The sequence below is a fragment of the Pezoporus flaviventris genome, unplaced genomic scaffold (assembly GCF_033815535.1).
Source record: "Pezoporus flaviventris isolate CSIRO_AGI_PZ_B2104156 unplaced genomic scaffold, CSIRO_AGI_Pfla_v1 ptg000047l, whole genome shotgun sequence".
Taxonomy (NCBI): domain Eukaryota; kingdom Metazoa; phylum Chordata; class Aves; order Psittaciformes; family Psittacidae; genus Pezoporus; species Pezoporus flaviventris.
This window is the reverse complement of record NW_026892595.1, coordinates 11,184,351-11,200,319: the sequence shown is the minus strand read 5'-3', so window position 1 is coordinate 11,200,319 and position 15,969 is coordinate 11,184,351. Positions and strand designations below refer to the sequence as shown.

Below are 15,969 nucleotides of genomic sequence, written 5' to 3'. Positions count from 1 at the left end.
AAGAATTCAGTAAATTACTTGTACAAGAATTCTTTGACCTTTGTTTTCTTATAACATGAGACAGCATATAATGGATGTCTGGAGATGATGCTTTATGAAACTTGCTCCAGATTTAGAGAACTGTGAGGGAAGAACTGTGCTATATTCTACTACCCTTTTTTCTCTCCTCTACAGCTTGTTCCTATCTATCTTCCCTATCTACTATGTTTCTCACTTCTTCCTCTTCAACATGAAGAAGGTAGTCTATTGGATTAAATTAGCTTTTCTATGCCTTTCATTGGTTTCCAGTTGAAAAATTGGTAGAGTTAGGTTAGCCAAAAGGACTCAAGCAATTAGATTTGTCTGATGAGATCTACTGCTGATTAAGGTAGTTCTTTGTCCTATTTAGAATGGAAAGGCATATTTATCTAGAGGGAGAAAACTTTGTGCCACAAAGCAGTGGAAATAAACTGGACTGTAACTAATTCAGTATTGTGAAGATGGATTTATTTGGGTCCTTCTTCATTTCTCTTATTTTGGTCTTCTATTCTTGGAACTTTCTTTTGCTGGGTATCTTTAGTGGACATCTCCATATATATATTTATATATAAAATCATAGAATCATAGAATAGTTAGGGTTGGAAAGGACATCACCCAAGACTCTGTCCAACCTGGCCTTGAACACTGCCAGGGTTGGAGCATTCCTAGCTTCCTTGGGCAGCCCAATACAGTGCCTCACCACCCTTATAGTAAAGAGCTTCTTCCTTTTATCTAATCTAAACTTCCCCTGTTTAAGTTTTAACCTGTTACCCCTTGTCCTATCACTACAGTCCCTAATGAAGAGTCCCTCCCCAGCATCCCTATAGGCCCCCTTCAGATACTGGAAGGCTGCTATGAGGTCTCCACGCAGCCTTCTCTTCTCCAAGCTGAACAGCCCCAACCTTCTCAGCCTGTCTTCATACGGGAGGTGCTCCAGTCCCCTGATCATCCTCGTGGCCCTCCTCTGGACTTGTTCCAACAGTTCCATGTCCTTTTTATGTTGAGGACACCAGAACTGCACACAATACTCCAAGTGAGGTCTCGCAAGGGCAGAGTAGAGGGGCAGGATCACCTCCTTCAACCTGCTGGTCACGCTCCTTTTAATGGAGCTCATGAACAGTTGGCTTTCTGGGCTCTGAGAGCACTGTTATTATTATTGTTATTACTTGTTCCTGGTTATTTCTACTTTCTAATAATGACAGGAGGGGAAAAAAAAAGGCAGATTCTTTCCCCTTCTGCTTGGGCCCTGCATGCTTTTTACCACTTCAGGTCTCTGCTGGGTGACTTTTTAAAGATTGGTCCCCTTAGGAGGCAGTGGGTTTTTCATCAGACCCAGGCAGTCTCAATTCATCTGGATGCTAAGGTTACAGGATCAGTTGTCTTTCACTTAATTAACTTGCTGTTTCTATAGCTCTGAAGTTGTGGCAGTCACACTGTCAGAGTATTTCAGCTGCACAAGTTCGAGATTTGTTTCACTTTAGTCCTCTACAGGAGACCTCATAGTCCAAAGGAATTCCTGCTGAGAGTTCACCTGAATTCTGCTTTGGTAGAATCTAGGTCTATGAACTTAGCCTGTTCTACCAAAAAGCTGCAAAAATGGGATGTCCGTAATACATTCTGTAAGAGCAGAAAGGGACAATGTCACTTCCTACAACTTCAGTGTTCCTAGCCAGTATTTGTGTCTTTTTCCCTCTTCAGATTTAATTCAGGTGGCTGTACCTGCAGCACCACATGTGCTGGTGTCCCTCACTGCTATAGAACTAGTGCCCTTCAGCATACTAAAGGATGTGGTCATTTTTTTGGGTCACAGTCAGCCTCTTTAGTGTTCACATTTGCACTGTCTAACCTGATGGATGTTTATCTGAACTGCTGATCACTTGTAGCAGCTTGACCTATGTATGCTGTGATATCTTGTGGGTGTCATGTCTGCCCCCATTGCCCCTTCACTTCCCCCTGCTTCCCCTCCAGCTTGTTTAGTAGTTCCCCATGATGTTTTTGAATGCTCAGACAATGAATCTGTGTCAGATATCCTTTGCCAGAGCTAAGACTTACAGCAGACAAGTGAAAAAGAGAGCCCTGATATGGTCCATATGCTCAAATACTAGAGACCATCTGTACAGGTGATCAGATTATTCCTTATACCGCTTTGCAAAGAGCAAAGCTTTATTCCATCATACAAATTGTATGTGATGTGGCAGTTGGTAGAGTGACTTAGCTGTTGCTGTTCACTTGAACTCCAAGTTCCATCCATAATAAAATTGGAAGAAGGAGACACTGTGTGGACAGAAATGTTCAAATAAGAAATTATAGGTAACTGGACTTCTGAGATACATCTACACCCAACTATCTCCTTTCCTTTCTCCTACAGAATCCTTTGTAACAACATGCATTTAAGCATTTTATCATAAAATCATAGAATAGTTAGGGTTGGAAAGGACCTTAAGATCATCTAGTTCCAACCCCCCTGAATGGGCAGGGACACCTCACACTAAACCATGTTACCCAAAGCTCTGTCCAGCCTGGCCTTGAACACTGCCAGGGATGGAGCATTGCCACTTCTTTGGGCAACCCATTCCAGTGCCTCACCACCCTTAAAGTAAAGAACTTCCTCCTTATATCCGACCTAAACTTCCCCTGTTTAAGTTTTTACCCATTAGCCCTTGTACTATCAGTACAGTCCCTAATGAAGAGTCCCTCCCCAGCATCCCTATAGGCCCCCTTCAGATACTGGAAGGCTGCTATGAGGTCTCCAGGCAGCCTTCTCCAGGCTGAATAGCCCCAACTTTCTCAGCCTGTCTTCATACGGGAGGTGCTCCAGTCCCCTGATCATCCTCGTGGCCCTCCTCTGGACTTGTTCCAACAGTTCCATGTCCTTTTTATGTTGAGGACACCAGAACTGCACACAATACTCCAGGTGAGGTCTCATGAGAGCAGAGTAGAGGGGCAGGATCACCTCCATTGACCTGCTGGTCACACTCCTTTTGATGCAGCCCAGGATATGGTTGCTTTCTGGGCTGTGAGTGCACACTGAAGCCAGCTCATATTCAGTTTCTCATCAGCCAACACCCCCAAGTCCTTCTCTGCAGGGCTGCTCTGAATATCTTGGCCCAACCTGTAGCTGTGTCTGGGATTGCTCTGACCAGTGTATAGGGCCTTGCGCTTGGCATGCTTGAACTTCATAAGGCTGGCATCATTTTGAAAGTACTTAGGATGTTTTTCAATCACTTCTCAAATTCTCAGCTGAAACTACCACAATTTTTGAAATGCTATAATACTGTAACATTTTAGAATTAGTAATAAAGTGTTAGTAAAATTCTCTAGTAGTTACTTGTTTTAAGGGGTGAGGCATGCTGTTCCCACCTGGCAAAGATACTGGTGTTAGTGTGTGATGCATACTGGAATTTGGGAGGGCAGAAATGGGTGACAGAATCTGAGTGTGGGAAGAAGCAGTTAGGTTCATAACCCAGATGAGAAAGTGGAAAGGGTCACTGTGTGGTGTGTTATCTTACTAGGGTGCTACTTTATTACAGATTGTAGCCACAATTCAGGGCACCAGAAGTAGTCTGTATCATGAGGGTGCAAGTGCATCATCTCTGCACAGTCGCCCAGCTTCATGAGAGCCGAGTGCAGGCATATTGCTCCCTGCCAGTGAGATGACACTTTGCAGAATTCCTTGCACTCAAGTTTTTTTTTCCACTGCCAAAGCTCCCTCCTCCGCTTCAGTCGTCTGCCCTGCATCTTCTCTGACTGGTTGCAGCCAGCGCTGCAGAGGAGTAATGAGGGAAGACTTAATGGACCTGAGTCCTATTGAGAGACAAAAAGAAATTGGTTGAAACTGAGCTCTGATGGGACTGAGTGGAGCATGCTTAACTCCTCTGTGTAAAGGACTGGTTTAGTTCCTTTCTGCTTAGTGTCCTGTGATCATTTTAATTAATTTTTTTTGTGATAAAGTTTAAGAACTTTGCTAATTCTTTTATTACTAATGCTGTGGTGCAGTGGCTCCCTGCCTACAGTTTTGTTGATGCAACTACTTGTGGAATTATGCTTAAATTGCAACAGTAATATGACCTGAATTAAAAATGTTAAAAAGTTCATTTCAGTCCATTTCACTGCTCTGGTTTAAGGGGCAGTCCTACAGACAGTTTGGTCATCAGCTGAGGGAGTGGTAGATGGAGGTATTAATAAGGGAGAGGTGAGGGAAAGAAGAGAACCTCCTAACTGGTTTTTCCACTTGTGAAAATGTATGTTAAACTCCCACAGGCTTGCAGAGGTGGGGCAAGGTAGATCATGTTAACAGCTTCCCTTGTCTCAGTGGTAGATTTAACATATCTGCTTACTGGCCTTAAGCTGCCAGCTTGTAGCTTTGGGGTGGGAACAAACCTTATTGCACTGTCACCATGAATATATACCAGGCTTCTTGCTTTGAGAATCTGGTTCAGTACATGGGGAAATCCCTGAAATGAACCCAATGCTCCTGAGTATCTTTCAGCACCTTTGTATTTAATGTTTGGAGAGCTGGAGTGTTAAGATACAGCTCACGTATATACTGAGTATGTAGGATGTTATTTAAAATTATCTGATCGGTTAATTTCAGTACCAAGGAAGTCCGTATAATCTTGACTTAGAAATAAAAAAAATGGTGTAATGCTCCAAGTCCATAGGCAGCTTACAGAATGGTTCAGAAGTTTTCAACCACTTTCATCTCTGCATTTCATGATAGACTTAATGCTGCTTTTCATTAGATTGGTGATCATTTTAGTGGGTGAAAGAGGGAGATCAGTGAAGCAAAAGGCAAAAAGCAGCAATCCTAAAGATTCTTCTTGCTGTGTGCAGCCGTCTATACCAATGCACTGAGGAAAAAATAATTTGAGAAATTTTATATTCTATTCTTGTGAAAATCTCTTTGCTGCTAATACAAGTTTTCTTACAGGTTAGGAGAAACAGACAGTCCTCAAGATACAGTTCAGTGATATGAATTTCAGGAATGGAATTTCTCATTCCTCAAATAAGTTTGGACAATCTGTTTCTGAGGCATTTCCAGCATCATAGGCTTCTTTACCTGCCGACTTGCTAGTTAGCTGGTAAGGAAAATTGTACTGTTCAGGGTACACAGAGAAAATCCCTACTGATGCCAGATGTCCTTCTGCATTTAAAGGATGTGGTGTTAAGTTTGCATCTGATGATCAGACTATTATTCAGTTTCTTCAAAAGCTTGTTAGATTGATATGCTTGGAGTTGTCCCCACTTTGGGAATATATAAGGTTTTTAATAAGGTGATTCTTAGGTATAGGATCACCTATAATGGTGTTCCTTTGCATGTCATTTGGAGCAGTTGAAGTGGAGTATGTGTCAAACCTGTTCCATTTCTTTCATCTCTGAACTGGTTTGGAATTGTCTCACACTTCTCTAGGACACTTAGAGTTAAACTTGATATTAGGAACTTGACAGCGACAGCAGAAGGATTCTACTGTTGTGATCCTGGTGTTTGTCAGAAAAATGTGATTTCAGCTGCATGTTTTCAGGCATGTAGTTGTGGAGAATTTCAAGGATGAGTCAACTTCTCACTTTCTGAGACAGAAAGCAAGATTGTTTTTGGTCTCTCAGAGTAAGTGAGACTCAGCAGAGACTGACAAGTCAGCCACAGTGTGTGCACCAGCGCTTATATCCATGGTGAGTCTTTTTGACTGACCACCTTTGTGAATACAGAAGTCCTAGAAGGAAATATAGTAGGGAGTCTAAAGTGCACCCAAGTTTCTTATCAAGTGAGTCTTCCCCCATGCTATATTTTTTGGAGGCTTTTCACCGAAATCCCAGGGTATGGAATCCAGGAATAAAAGCTTGGGGGTAGAACTGTAAGTAGCTATAATATGTATCATAAGTTTCAAGATCTGGAAGAGAAAGTTTTGTGACAAACTAACATTAATATTCAAGTAAAAGTTAAGGGAAAACACGCCCATTCAGTTTAAAGAATGGTTGCTTCCTTAATGCTTCCTTAACAGTTTCAATGTGTGTGGTTTCTTTTTCAATGCTCCTATGATCATTCCATTTTTTTATTTTTTTTTGCTTTTTTTTCCCCTAGAGATGTGAATTATGCCCTCATAAGGATGGTGCTTTAAAGAGAACAGATAATGGGGGTAAGTTTTATTCTTACTTTTTGTGAACTCTCTTATTTTGTGTGAGGGAACTTGTGAGGAAAAAAATACAGGGAGGAATGCTAAACAGAAATGCAAATACTAGCTGGTTTGGAAAGAGAACTATTTTATAGTAACCTTTATTTGTCTAATCTAGGTTGAATTTAGTTTAAGAATATAAATCATTATACTTAGTTTTATTTTTTAGAAAAAAGTAACAGTGAAGGAGAAACTGCATTTAAAGATAAGATTTTAATGGGTGAAAAGGATAATTTTTATGTGTACTTAGTTGGAGTTCAAACATTTATAGAAAGCTGTTGAAAGTGTGCCTTTCATGGAGGAAAGTGGAATGTTTATGTCTATAGCCCAGACTGAATGCACCAGTGCATTTTCAAAGGGTACTCTTTCATGCCTGATTTACTAATAGGTTCTGTAACAAAGACGTTAGAGCTGAAAAGTTCAGTAGTGATTACCTGTCCCTTGCATCTTTCTAATTTCATCATTCAGGTTATCATCAGTTCTGCTCCTGCTGAGTCGAATTGCTAGAGAATGTCTCCACTGAGTATCCTGTCTTGATTACGTTTATACTAATAGCTGGGTGATATGAGTGAAAAATTTCAATTAACTGTTCAGTCACTTTTGGAATTCCTTCATCTTTCTTTACTAGATACTTCTAAATTCCTGTCCGTCATCTATCTGTAAATAGCCTGATCTTTTTGATACTGAGAGCTTTCTCTTAGGAGAAAGCATGATCAGGATTCTGGATTTCATTTGGACAGTCTGTGGAAATTGTATTCTGGAAATTCTGTGCCGCATACCTAATATTCCAACTATTTCATATCTAAGCTTAGTGTTTATGCAGCTTGGTTGTTTCTATTGCAGTTGGGTTACAGGCACACAGAACCTGCTTGTGTTCAGGCTGATATACCCTTCCCCTTGTCTACACTTTGACTGCAACCTACAGTATACACTCTAGCCTTCACCATTCTAGTGTCTGCTTATCAGAAATACGTTAGTAAACTTTGTGTCATTTGTGAATGTTTGGAGATTGTATTGGGTGTGTGTTGTCTGTGTCAGTGAAAGTACCTGCTTAGTGCCAGCCCAGTGCTGTAGCCTGAAAACTATTCTTCCTCTCAGACAGATTGATACATGGCAGTGATGGATTCATTTCTTTAGAAGTGGCAGCTGGATACTTGCTTTTTAGGAAATAAGTAATAAGAAAGCCTCAAATCTCTTGAAATACACAGTAAAGTTTGTGAAGTATGAAGTAGCTAAGTGTTTTTTTATACTTAAAGAAGTTTCTGGGAATGCCTTGCTATTCTCTATGGTGATTTTGAAACTATTTAAGGTTGAAATTATTCAAGTTTAAATAGGAAAATGCTACACTGTACAAACAGTGTTGTCCCTACTATAATTTTCTTGACCAGGTGTTTTCATCAGTGAAAACTTCATAGCAAAAATTTCACAGCAGAGACTTAAGAATTTGTACTGCCTTTGGGAAGCATCCTTGCTTCAGCAATAGATCTTGTCCATGGTGTTGAATACAGCAAATTCTACCTTATGGACCACATGTCCTTTAAATAACAGCATTACAGAAGGATTTGAACCTTGAAAAAATGAACACTGACTGGTTGTTGCATTTCATGAATCTACATTCTTAATGTGGCGCTTTCCTTTCAAAGAGTTGCCAGAAAAGTTAAGACTTCTGGAAAAATGTTGAAGATCCTATAATGGGATTGCCAGTATAAAATTGTATTTACAGTAGGTCAATACTTGGAATATTTTTTTTAATGCTGTTACACCAGTTGTGGCCAAGGGAAGTGGTAAAAAGATGCAGGTATTCCTGAAGAAATCTTGAAACAAATGTTTGTGATAAAACCTTGTAAGGACCCAGCTTTAGAAACTGGTAATTATGGAGCCTTTCTGTAAGTATAGAGATAATTAAATGGTCTCAGCTTTTCAGAACCTGTGAAAAAAGTACTCAGTTTGTCACTGATAGGAAGTTAAGCTTCCTCCTTCCTTCTGGCAACAAGTAATTACTCTGTAGCCAGAAAAGAGTGCAGTGTTTTAAATATGCAGATAGTTTAGGGCATAGGTGGGCTGCTGTAGATTGTTGTTATTTTGGTTTTTTTTGTTAACAGTCTTCTGGATATTTGCTTTTGAATAACGTGAAGAAATGTGTTTTGGGTGTTGAAGGTACTGTATTTCCTATTATGTCAGGAACTTTAATGTTTTTTGGTCTACTGAGCTTTTACTGTAGGGTTCCACAGTGTTCTTAACTTGCAGTAAGAGGCTATTACTGCGTGGAGGGTCCTTGCTATGCACTGTTTCCTCCTCCTTTGTGATGGTACTAGCATTTAGAAGTTGTTTTTTTTTTTTCCTTCCCCACTTTCCCTGGGTTGCTCTTCAGCTAAATAATAATCTGTCTCCTGACCCAGGTGACAATACTAATCCTGATATAGGGGAATGGCCAGGACTATTCTTCCATCAACAGCCTGTATATTAGCTATCTTAAATCAGTTCTACAACTGTAACTCAAAGCAGTCTAATCTTATAGCTCTTATATAATGATGTTATTTTGCCTTTAAGAACTCTGGGGCACTATAAGATACATATGACAAAGTAGTTTGTGAGTCAAACTCATGTTGTTTTTTAAGTATTACTGACTGACTGACTAGAAAATAGTAATGGTGGTGTGTGGTATGGCTGTGTTGATGTGTTGTGGGTTTTTATCTCCCTCCCTCCCCTGCCCTACAAGTGGCATGAGGTTCGTTTATGTACATTCTTCTTCCTGCTCCCTTGCCTTTTACTGGCCTGTTACTGCTTATCTGACTTTCTGGAGATTAGCACTTTAGTTTTACAGTTTGGGTTGAAGGCATCTACTGTACCCTGCTCATGCTCATCAGTAGAGATGTTGAGGGTTAATGCTGTGTTCCTCAGTATCATGTGTGGCAAGTACAGAAGTGCAGTTTTCAGTGGTGCCATAAACACAGCATTCTTGGAGCAGTACTCTTAATACTGTAAATAAAACCACTTCTGTATGAAGGTTTAGTGTCCATAGTGTTGTGTGGCAAGGCATTTTGCAGTTGATCTCTACAGTGTGTCAAGATGTACACTGGTTTGTTTTGAACCTGTTACCTCACAGCTTTGTTTGATGCCACTTGGCACTTGCTAAGTGATAGGAAGTGACAAAGAGCAGTTCACCTTTCCAGTAACCTCTTTGGCTTTATAGACCTCTGTCATATTCTTCTTTTGTGTCCATTTCAGGATGAAGGAGCCCAGACTGGTTGGGCATTCTTTGTACAGAGAACTGACCATCACCTTTCCCCTTCTCTATATGTCTTCCAAATGATACATGATCCTTACCAGAGCTGACTGAAATTTTAGAGAAACAGATTTGCTGTAAATAATGCCATAAAATCTCTAGACTGCATAATGATTACGGTATGGTTTAGAGTTCTTTAGCACAGACTAGTAATGTAATTATGGGTCACCATTTTTTCGTACAGGTTTTTCTCATTAATTACAGAATATTTTCAGTAGCCTAAATATTCACATTACTGTAAAACTAGGACAGATCCTGAGATTGGAATGAAAGTGTTGATTTTAGCAAGGCTTTTGCCTCAAGAATGTTCTTAAAACTGAGTGCACTGTTTTCTGCGATTGCTCTGGAAACAGAAGACATGGATAATTTACATTTGGAGGTGTTAACAGTTTTTATAGCCATAGTTAACTCTTGGCTATTTGGGTTATTGGAGGTGAAGTGGGATAGGGGAAGTTCAGTTACCCTAGGTAATAGTGACTGTACTAGGCAAGTGGTTCAGTGTTCTGGAAATGTTCCTCTTAATGTTGGAAACTCAGTGCATTTGGTTCTGCACCAAGTTGCTGGTGTATCTGGATCTGGAAGAACTAAAGAGTTCGTGTGAAGAGCCAAATGGCATTTTTTGTTGCTTGTAACTCTTTTTTGGTCCACTGGAAAGTACACAGATGCCTATCGGTTCTTGGCTTGGTGATGGTGGCTGCTGTCACTGTAATTGGAACCTGTAGTGAGCCCAGAGAGATAATTCCGTCTGGATTTGATCAGAACACATCCTAATCTGCTTTAGTGTCCATCCTGTGCTTTCCATTGTCAGAGACCTGAACTGACTCTGAAAAGAAGCAGCTAAGGTCTGATCACATGTGTTTGTTCAGTTGCTTCACACTGTGTGAAAATGGTCATTCTGCTCCTGCACTTGCACAGATCTTGTAAACGATACAGTTGGATTTAAGCAGAGTGTAGCCTGGACTAATATTCATGTTGTGGCTTATGTGTCAGTGACTTATCCATGCAAAAGATTATTAAGAGTTGACTGTATTTAGCTACACATTTGATTTAATTTATTATGAGTAGTGGGACATTGCCCAGTTATGATCAGGGTGATTGTCAGAAATGTTAGGAGTAAGCTTTCAATATATTTAAAGATTTTGGCTGCCTAGTATATGTGACAGTCTTACAGCTGTGGTAAAGTTTTGTGAACAAAAAAATAGCATTCCCTGTATGTGGACTTTGTGGAATTTGTTTTTACATAAACAGTAAGGCTTTTTCAGTGTTCAGAGACTGCAGTTCTATAAATTCAGTTAGGTTACTTACTGGCTTTTATTGATTGATTTTTTAATTGATAATAAAAGTAGAACAGAGTTGAAAAAGGAATATTTTTTTCTTTGCATATGTTTATTGATAGAATTCCTTGCTAAATTCGGCATTCATATTCATTTAGGAGCACCACTGTGGTTTTAAACACATAACTGAATAGAAAAGTTTTTTAAAATGAGAAGAACTGGTATGTATTTGAGTTGCTTATTGATTTGTTGTCCTATATGAAAGAAGGCTATTGATGGAGAGATTAACTCTTCTTCAGCTTTCTGCTCTTGTGTGTGGATTGGTAGCTGGACAAAATATAAACCCATTTTTTGAAAAACAGAAAAGCAACAAGTGAGCATTTGTTTGAGGATACTTGAGAACTGTTGGCTCTAGGACATTTTTGGGCCTTTTCAATTCAGTTATGTTTCCTTAACTGATGCACTAATTTCCTTTGGGTTTTTGACAGTTAATGAGGAGGAAATAAAATCATGACCATTTTAACTGATTACAGTTTTTTGCATTACACTTCTTCTGTCTTCTCTTAATACTGAATATGTGGTCTTGTTTTTAAGCTTATTGCTCACTTGTATCTAATATTGTTCATCTTCCATTTAAATAGTTTTCTTACAGTAATCTTTGCAATTTTCTGTAAGCCTGAAAGGCTTGATTTTTCTGTACAAGTTGTTACTTTGAAATCTGATTCCTCTGGATGATGATCAGGAATGCTGTGTAACAGCATTCTTTGTGTGACTGACTTTTCACCAAGACTTCTTTCATGCAGCTGCTTGGGAAAAGGCCAGCTAACAATGCGGTGGGTTTATGTCATGGTCCAGGCCCTCTTCCCATCCGCTGGGTTAGTGTCAGGATCTCCTAAGTCTAGAAAAATATTACACGCCAGGTTTTCTTATTGCTGCTGCTGTTATTAGAGTCAACAGCTCTCACTGTCAGGTTTAGTCTTCCAATGAGTTTTCTTGGTATTAACATCTAAGAATGCAGATGGTGTAATGTGATATGTACACATTCAGATGTATGTGTTTTGCAAGAAGTACTTAGAGATGTTCTGGTCCTTTTGTGCAAATTTGCAGGAGTTTTTGCATTTTGTTTTTTGTTTTTTTTTTAACTGGGAAAGACAGTAAAAATCGTTAAACGATTCAGAATATTTTATTAATATAAACACATCATCATATAGCCCACGCTGTGTATTTATTATTTATATTTCTAGTAATCATAATGTATAACTAGAATTTATTTTTTTAAAGAACTTTAGATAAATATTTATGACATTTCTTCCTTTAGCTGTATAAAAGGATTTCTTGAGGGAGGGGGATGAGAATCATTAATGCCATAGCATGCCAGATAAAATTATTAAAGCTATTAGCTTGCTCAGTGGACCAGTTGAATGTAATCTGTAGCTGTTTCAAAACCAAACTATTTGCTGTGTGCTGATTGATGATTCAAAGTGAATTTTTCTTGTGTACTGAGTCTTTAGTTGAGGAACAAATTTTGATAAATGGAGAGTTTGGTGAAATTATGTAGTAGGACGCTGCAGGGTGAAGCCTTTTCTTCATAGACAAACTTTTTTTTTTTTTTTTTAAGCAGAAATTATCCCTTCATTCTGTGTGCCAGTGATTTGTACCAAGATAACCAATGTGGCTGACTACCAACCACAGTGGTGAGAGCTCTAGTAGTTGGTGTGAGCACCTTTTTACTCACTTTCAAAAGGAGTGGATAACAAGATAGTGGATAAGACCATGTTAACTGTAGCAAACTTTGAAACTGTATTTATTAGGATAAGGAAAAGACTAACTTAAACTGACAGATTTCATTCTGCAGATTTTATTGTCTTTACAGGACTGAGAGATCAGGGTCAAAACAAAAGTGTATGGAATACCTTCATGAAGAGACCTATAACTAAATGTCTAAAATAGTACTTCATCTTGCCCTCTGGCAAATAATAACAGTAACTGTCTTAAGCACTGGGTTCACTTCTCCAAGTGGGTTAGAGTTGAGTCTTGGTGTCTGTTAGCAGATCTGATCTTTGTGGCTACTGTGAGGGTGCACTTTCATGTAATCTAGGACAGCTGTTGACCTCTGCTGAAGAGTGGACTCTGTTTTTCCCAAGAGTGGTGGGTGTTTCTGCACTGATGGTTTTGTGTATGGTAATTGTATGAACTTAGTGTGGATTTTACCACCTTATTTTCTGGTTACTGGAAGGCAAACTTTTGTTTTCCCATAAGTTTATTAATCAGGTGAATAAAATTGTATCTGCCCTGCTGCATGGCAAGTTTATACTACAGGGAGGAGTGCAAGGATGTACAGTTGAAAATAAGGAGTAAGGTGAGAGCTTTCCTGTCGGTGACAGCCCTAAATGGATTGAGGTGTATCCTTAATTTATAACTTGGAGCAACCCTAATAAGAAACTAACATTTCAGCAAATAAAGATTTTTGCATGCTAGAATAATATATTTGCTTGGTTTAGGAGTGAGCTGTAGTTACAAATAAAGTAAGGTTTCCTTAGTGAGGTATAATAGGCTCTTCAGGAACTTACACAGAATGCATAAGCAAATTTTACTCTGGAATCAGTGCATGGTTAGGAGATGCTGATGGCATCCCAGAGCTCTCTTGGGGGACCAGATTGGCACTATGGCTGGATCTTGGTGTGACTTCATGGTTCTGGTCTCTACAGTCTGTTACTGCTTTGCAGCACAGCTTCAACGTTGACTGTGGGACGTAGCCCTGGTATAGTGCTTACTTTGCGCCTGTTAGTTCACAAGCTATAGGTGGGCTTTTTGATTTGGATGGCAAGATGGATTATAAGTCTGTTGCTGTTACTTGATTATGAAGTAAAAAATTATAAAATCAAGGCTTCAGATTCTGCACTAGAAAATTTAAAAGTACTGTGAATTAAGTTGAAAATGCTTGTGAAACAAGCTTTGAACACTTAAGTGGTAGTTGTAAAGGCAAGAATCTAGTTAGATGGGTAATGTACTCCATATTATTTATCACCCCGAATTTTCTTCATTGATTTTAGATTACTTAGGTAGAGTTAGCTTCTAGTTATAGAGTTCTTTGTTGGTAACAGTCTTTTGTTTGCTGATGGTGAAATTATTAGGAGTTACCGGTTCTTTGTTACCTTGGGATAACAAATCAACTATTTATTTTCAGTTAGGGTTCTGAAGCCTGAGATTTTTTTCTCTAAATGTTAATGAATAATGTATATTCAAATTATACCTGCCTAAGTATGTATTTATTGCTAGATTTTCAGTGGCCTAAAAATCAGTTATCTTACTGAAATCTCAGCAGAAGATTGGTAAAATTTGGATAGATTCTGTGCTGGTGAGAAAACATTTTCCATACCAGAATGAAATATAAAAATCGACAAAACTCAGTAGTGTGTCTTTCTGAGGGATAAATGGAAATAAAAGCAAAGGTGGAAGTTCATAAGACATGTTTAAACTTTCAAGGCTTTTCAACATGTATTTCCAATTTCTGATATTGGATAAAACTGTTTTCATTATTATTGTTGTCATCAGAGTAGATCTTGGGAGTTTTTTAATGTTGATATCAGATAAAACTGTTTTCATTATTATTGCTATCGGAGTAGATCTTGCAGTTGGTTTGTATGTTGTTTTAATGTTGATTAAAGTTGTACCTTAAGATGTCTCCAAAGGAAAGTGTCTTAGCTATACATGTATGATGTATCTTAGAAAGAACAGTGGATTTCTTTTTTTTTTTTTTTTTTTTTTTAACAGAAAGGTAGGCAACATTTCCCAGAGTTATTGGACATGAAAGTAGAGTGGAAGTAAATATTTTAAATCTTAATTTGACTGTCACCAGTAAGTTATTTCTAATAAGTAATAATCAAAACCTGATGACATTCTGCCATACCTGGATGGAGACATTGATGCAGAAAATTGGATCATTTAAAGCAAAAAGTGGCAGTGAATCTGCCAGCATGTGGGAGCCAGCTGCATGTATTTTTTTCCAGTAGTTTCAGTTTCAGTTCTGATAAGAATGCACAGAAACAAGCAAACTCAGTGGCTGATTTTAACCCTTGTAATACATTTCTTCATTTATTGTTTTTAAGCTAAAGAGTAAATTTGTTTTAAAAGAAGCGAGGCAGTGTGATCTACTAAAAATATTATTGAGGAAAGCGTATATGTTAAATGGCCACCTTCTTGAAGACTGAAAAATAGTCAAATAAGGGAAAAAAAAAATCAGAGAAAATTCAGAGGATAGGCATAATTTCAGAAACATTTGTAAGGTGCCAGTGCCTGCATTTGCAAAAACCTGTCACCTTCCTCCAGTTCCCTTCCAGTTAAAATTTTTGTGGAAGGGAGATGAAAGTGAAAGTAACTTGAGTGTAATTCAGTAATAGTAAGGAATATTCAGGAATAGTAAGAGTTTGTTAGCAATTACTGCAAATTTTATAAGTAAAATTAAAAGAAATGAGTAATAAATGTGTGGCCAGTTGTTTGCAAACCATGCACAACCAAAGCAAGTGGAAGCTTATCATTGATGTAAATAGTAAAGGATATGGTCTATGCAGATGGTTTTAATAAACTTATTTGGAACAAAAGTGATTGAAAAATGTCTAAGTTTGGGTAACAGTTTAGAAAAGTCGGTATCCTGTTGTTATTTCTGTGTGATGTTTTGGGTCAAGAGGAATGGTAATAAGATAATTTCAGTTCCAACAGAAACATGAGAATGTTTTAAATGTAAAAATGTTATTGACTGTGTAGAACAGTGCCCCTGGATTTTTATTTTTTTTTTAACTCTAAAACATGGGTATACAACAGTTTTTTTCATGCTTAAACATTGCGGAAGCTTGAAAGGACTGGATTTAATAATGTGTGTGTGTAGGAGATACGTAGTTGTTGATGAAATTTGACAATTAACCAAGCGTAATGTAGCGGGTGGTTCAAATAGGAAGTTTATAGCACTATTTTTATGTCTTGGAGTTACTTGAAAAAGACGTATTTTAATGTAACCTTAAATATTGTAAATCCTTATAAATTCTTGCTATTTTTATGGGGTATATGTACAGTTTGTATGGGTGTCTTTTTAGTATGCTTCATTATCTCTATTGACAAAGTAGGCAACTGTCACTCAGTAAGAAACAGCAGACAAAAGCACTCCATTTTGAACCTGCCAATAAGTACTTTATAATGTTGGGATTATGAGCTCTCTGCTCTGCCT

General features: G+C 38.3%; 1 protein-coding gene across 3 annotated transcripts in view; it reads left to right on the top strand.

Moving 5' to 3' along the window:
* Nucleotides 1–15,969, top strand: part of MLLT10 (MLLT10 histone lysine methyltransferase DOT1L cofactor) — a 130,059-nt gene that overhangs the window by 15,438 nt on the left and 98,652 nt on the right. For all 3 annotated transcript variants that reach the window (XM_061468291.1, XM_061468288.1, XM_061468290.1), the window contains exon 4: nt 6,098–6,152. In XM_061468291.1, the coding sequence (XP_061324275.1) occupies nt 6,098–6,152 (55 nt within the window). The remainder of the gene's footprint in view (nt 1–6,097; nt 6,153–15,969) is intronic.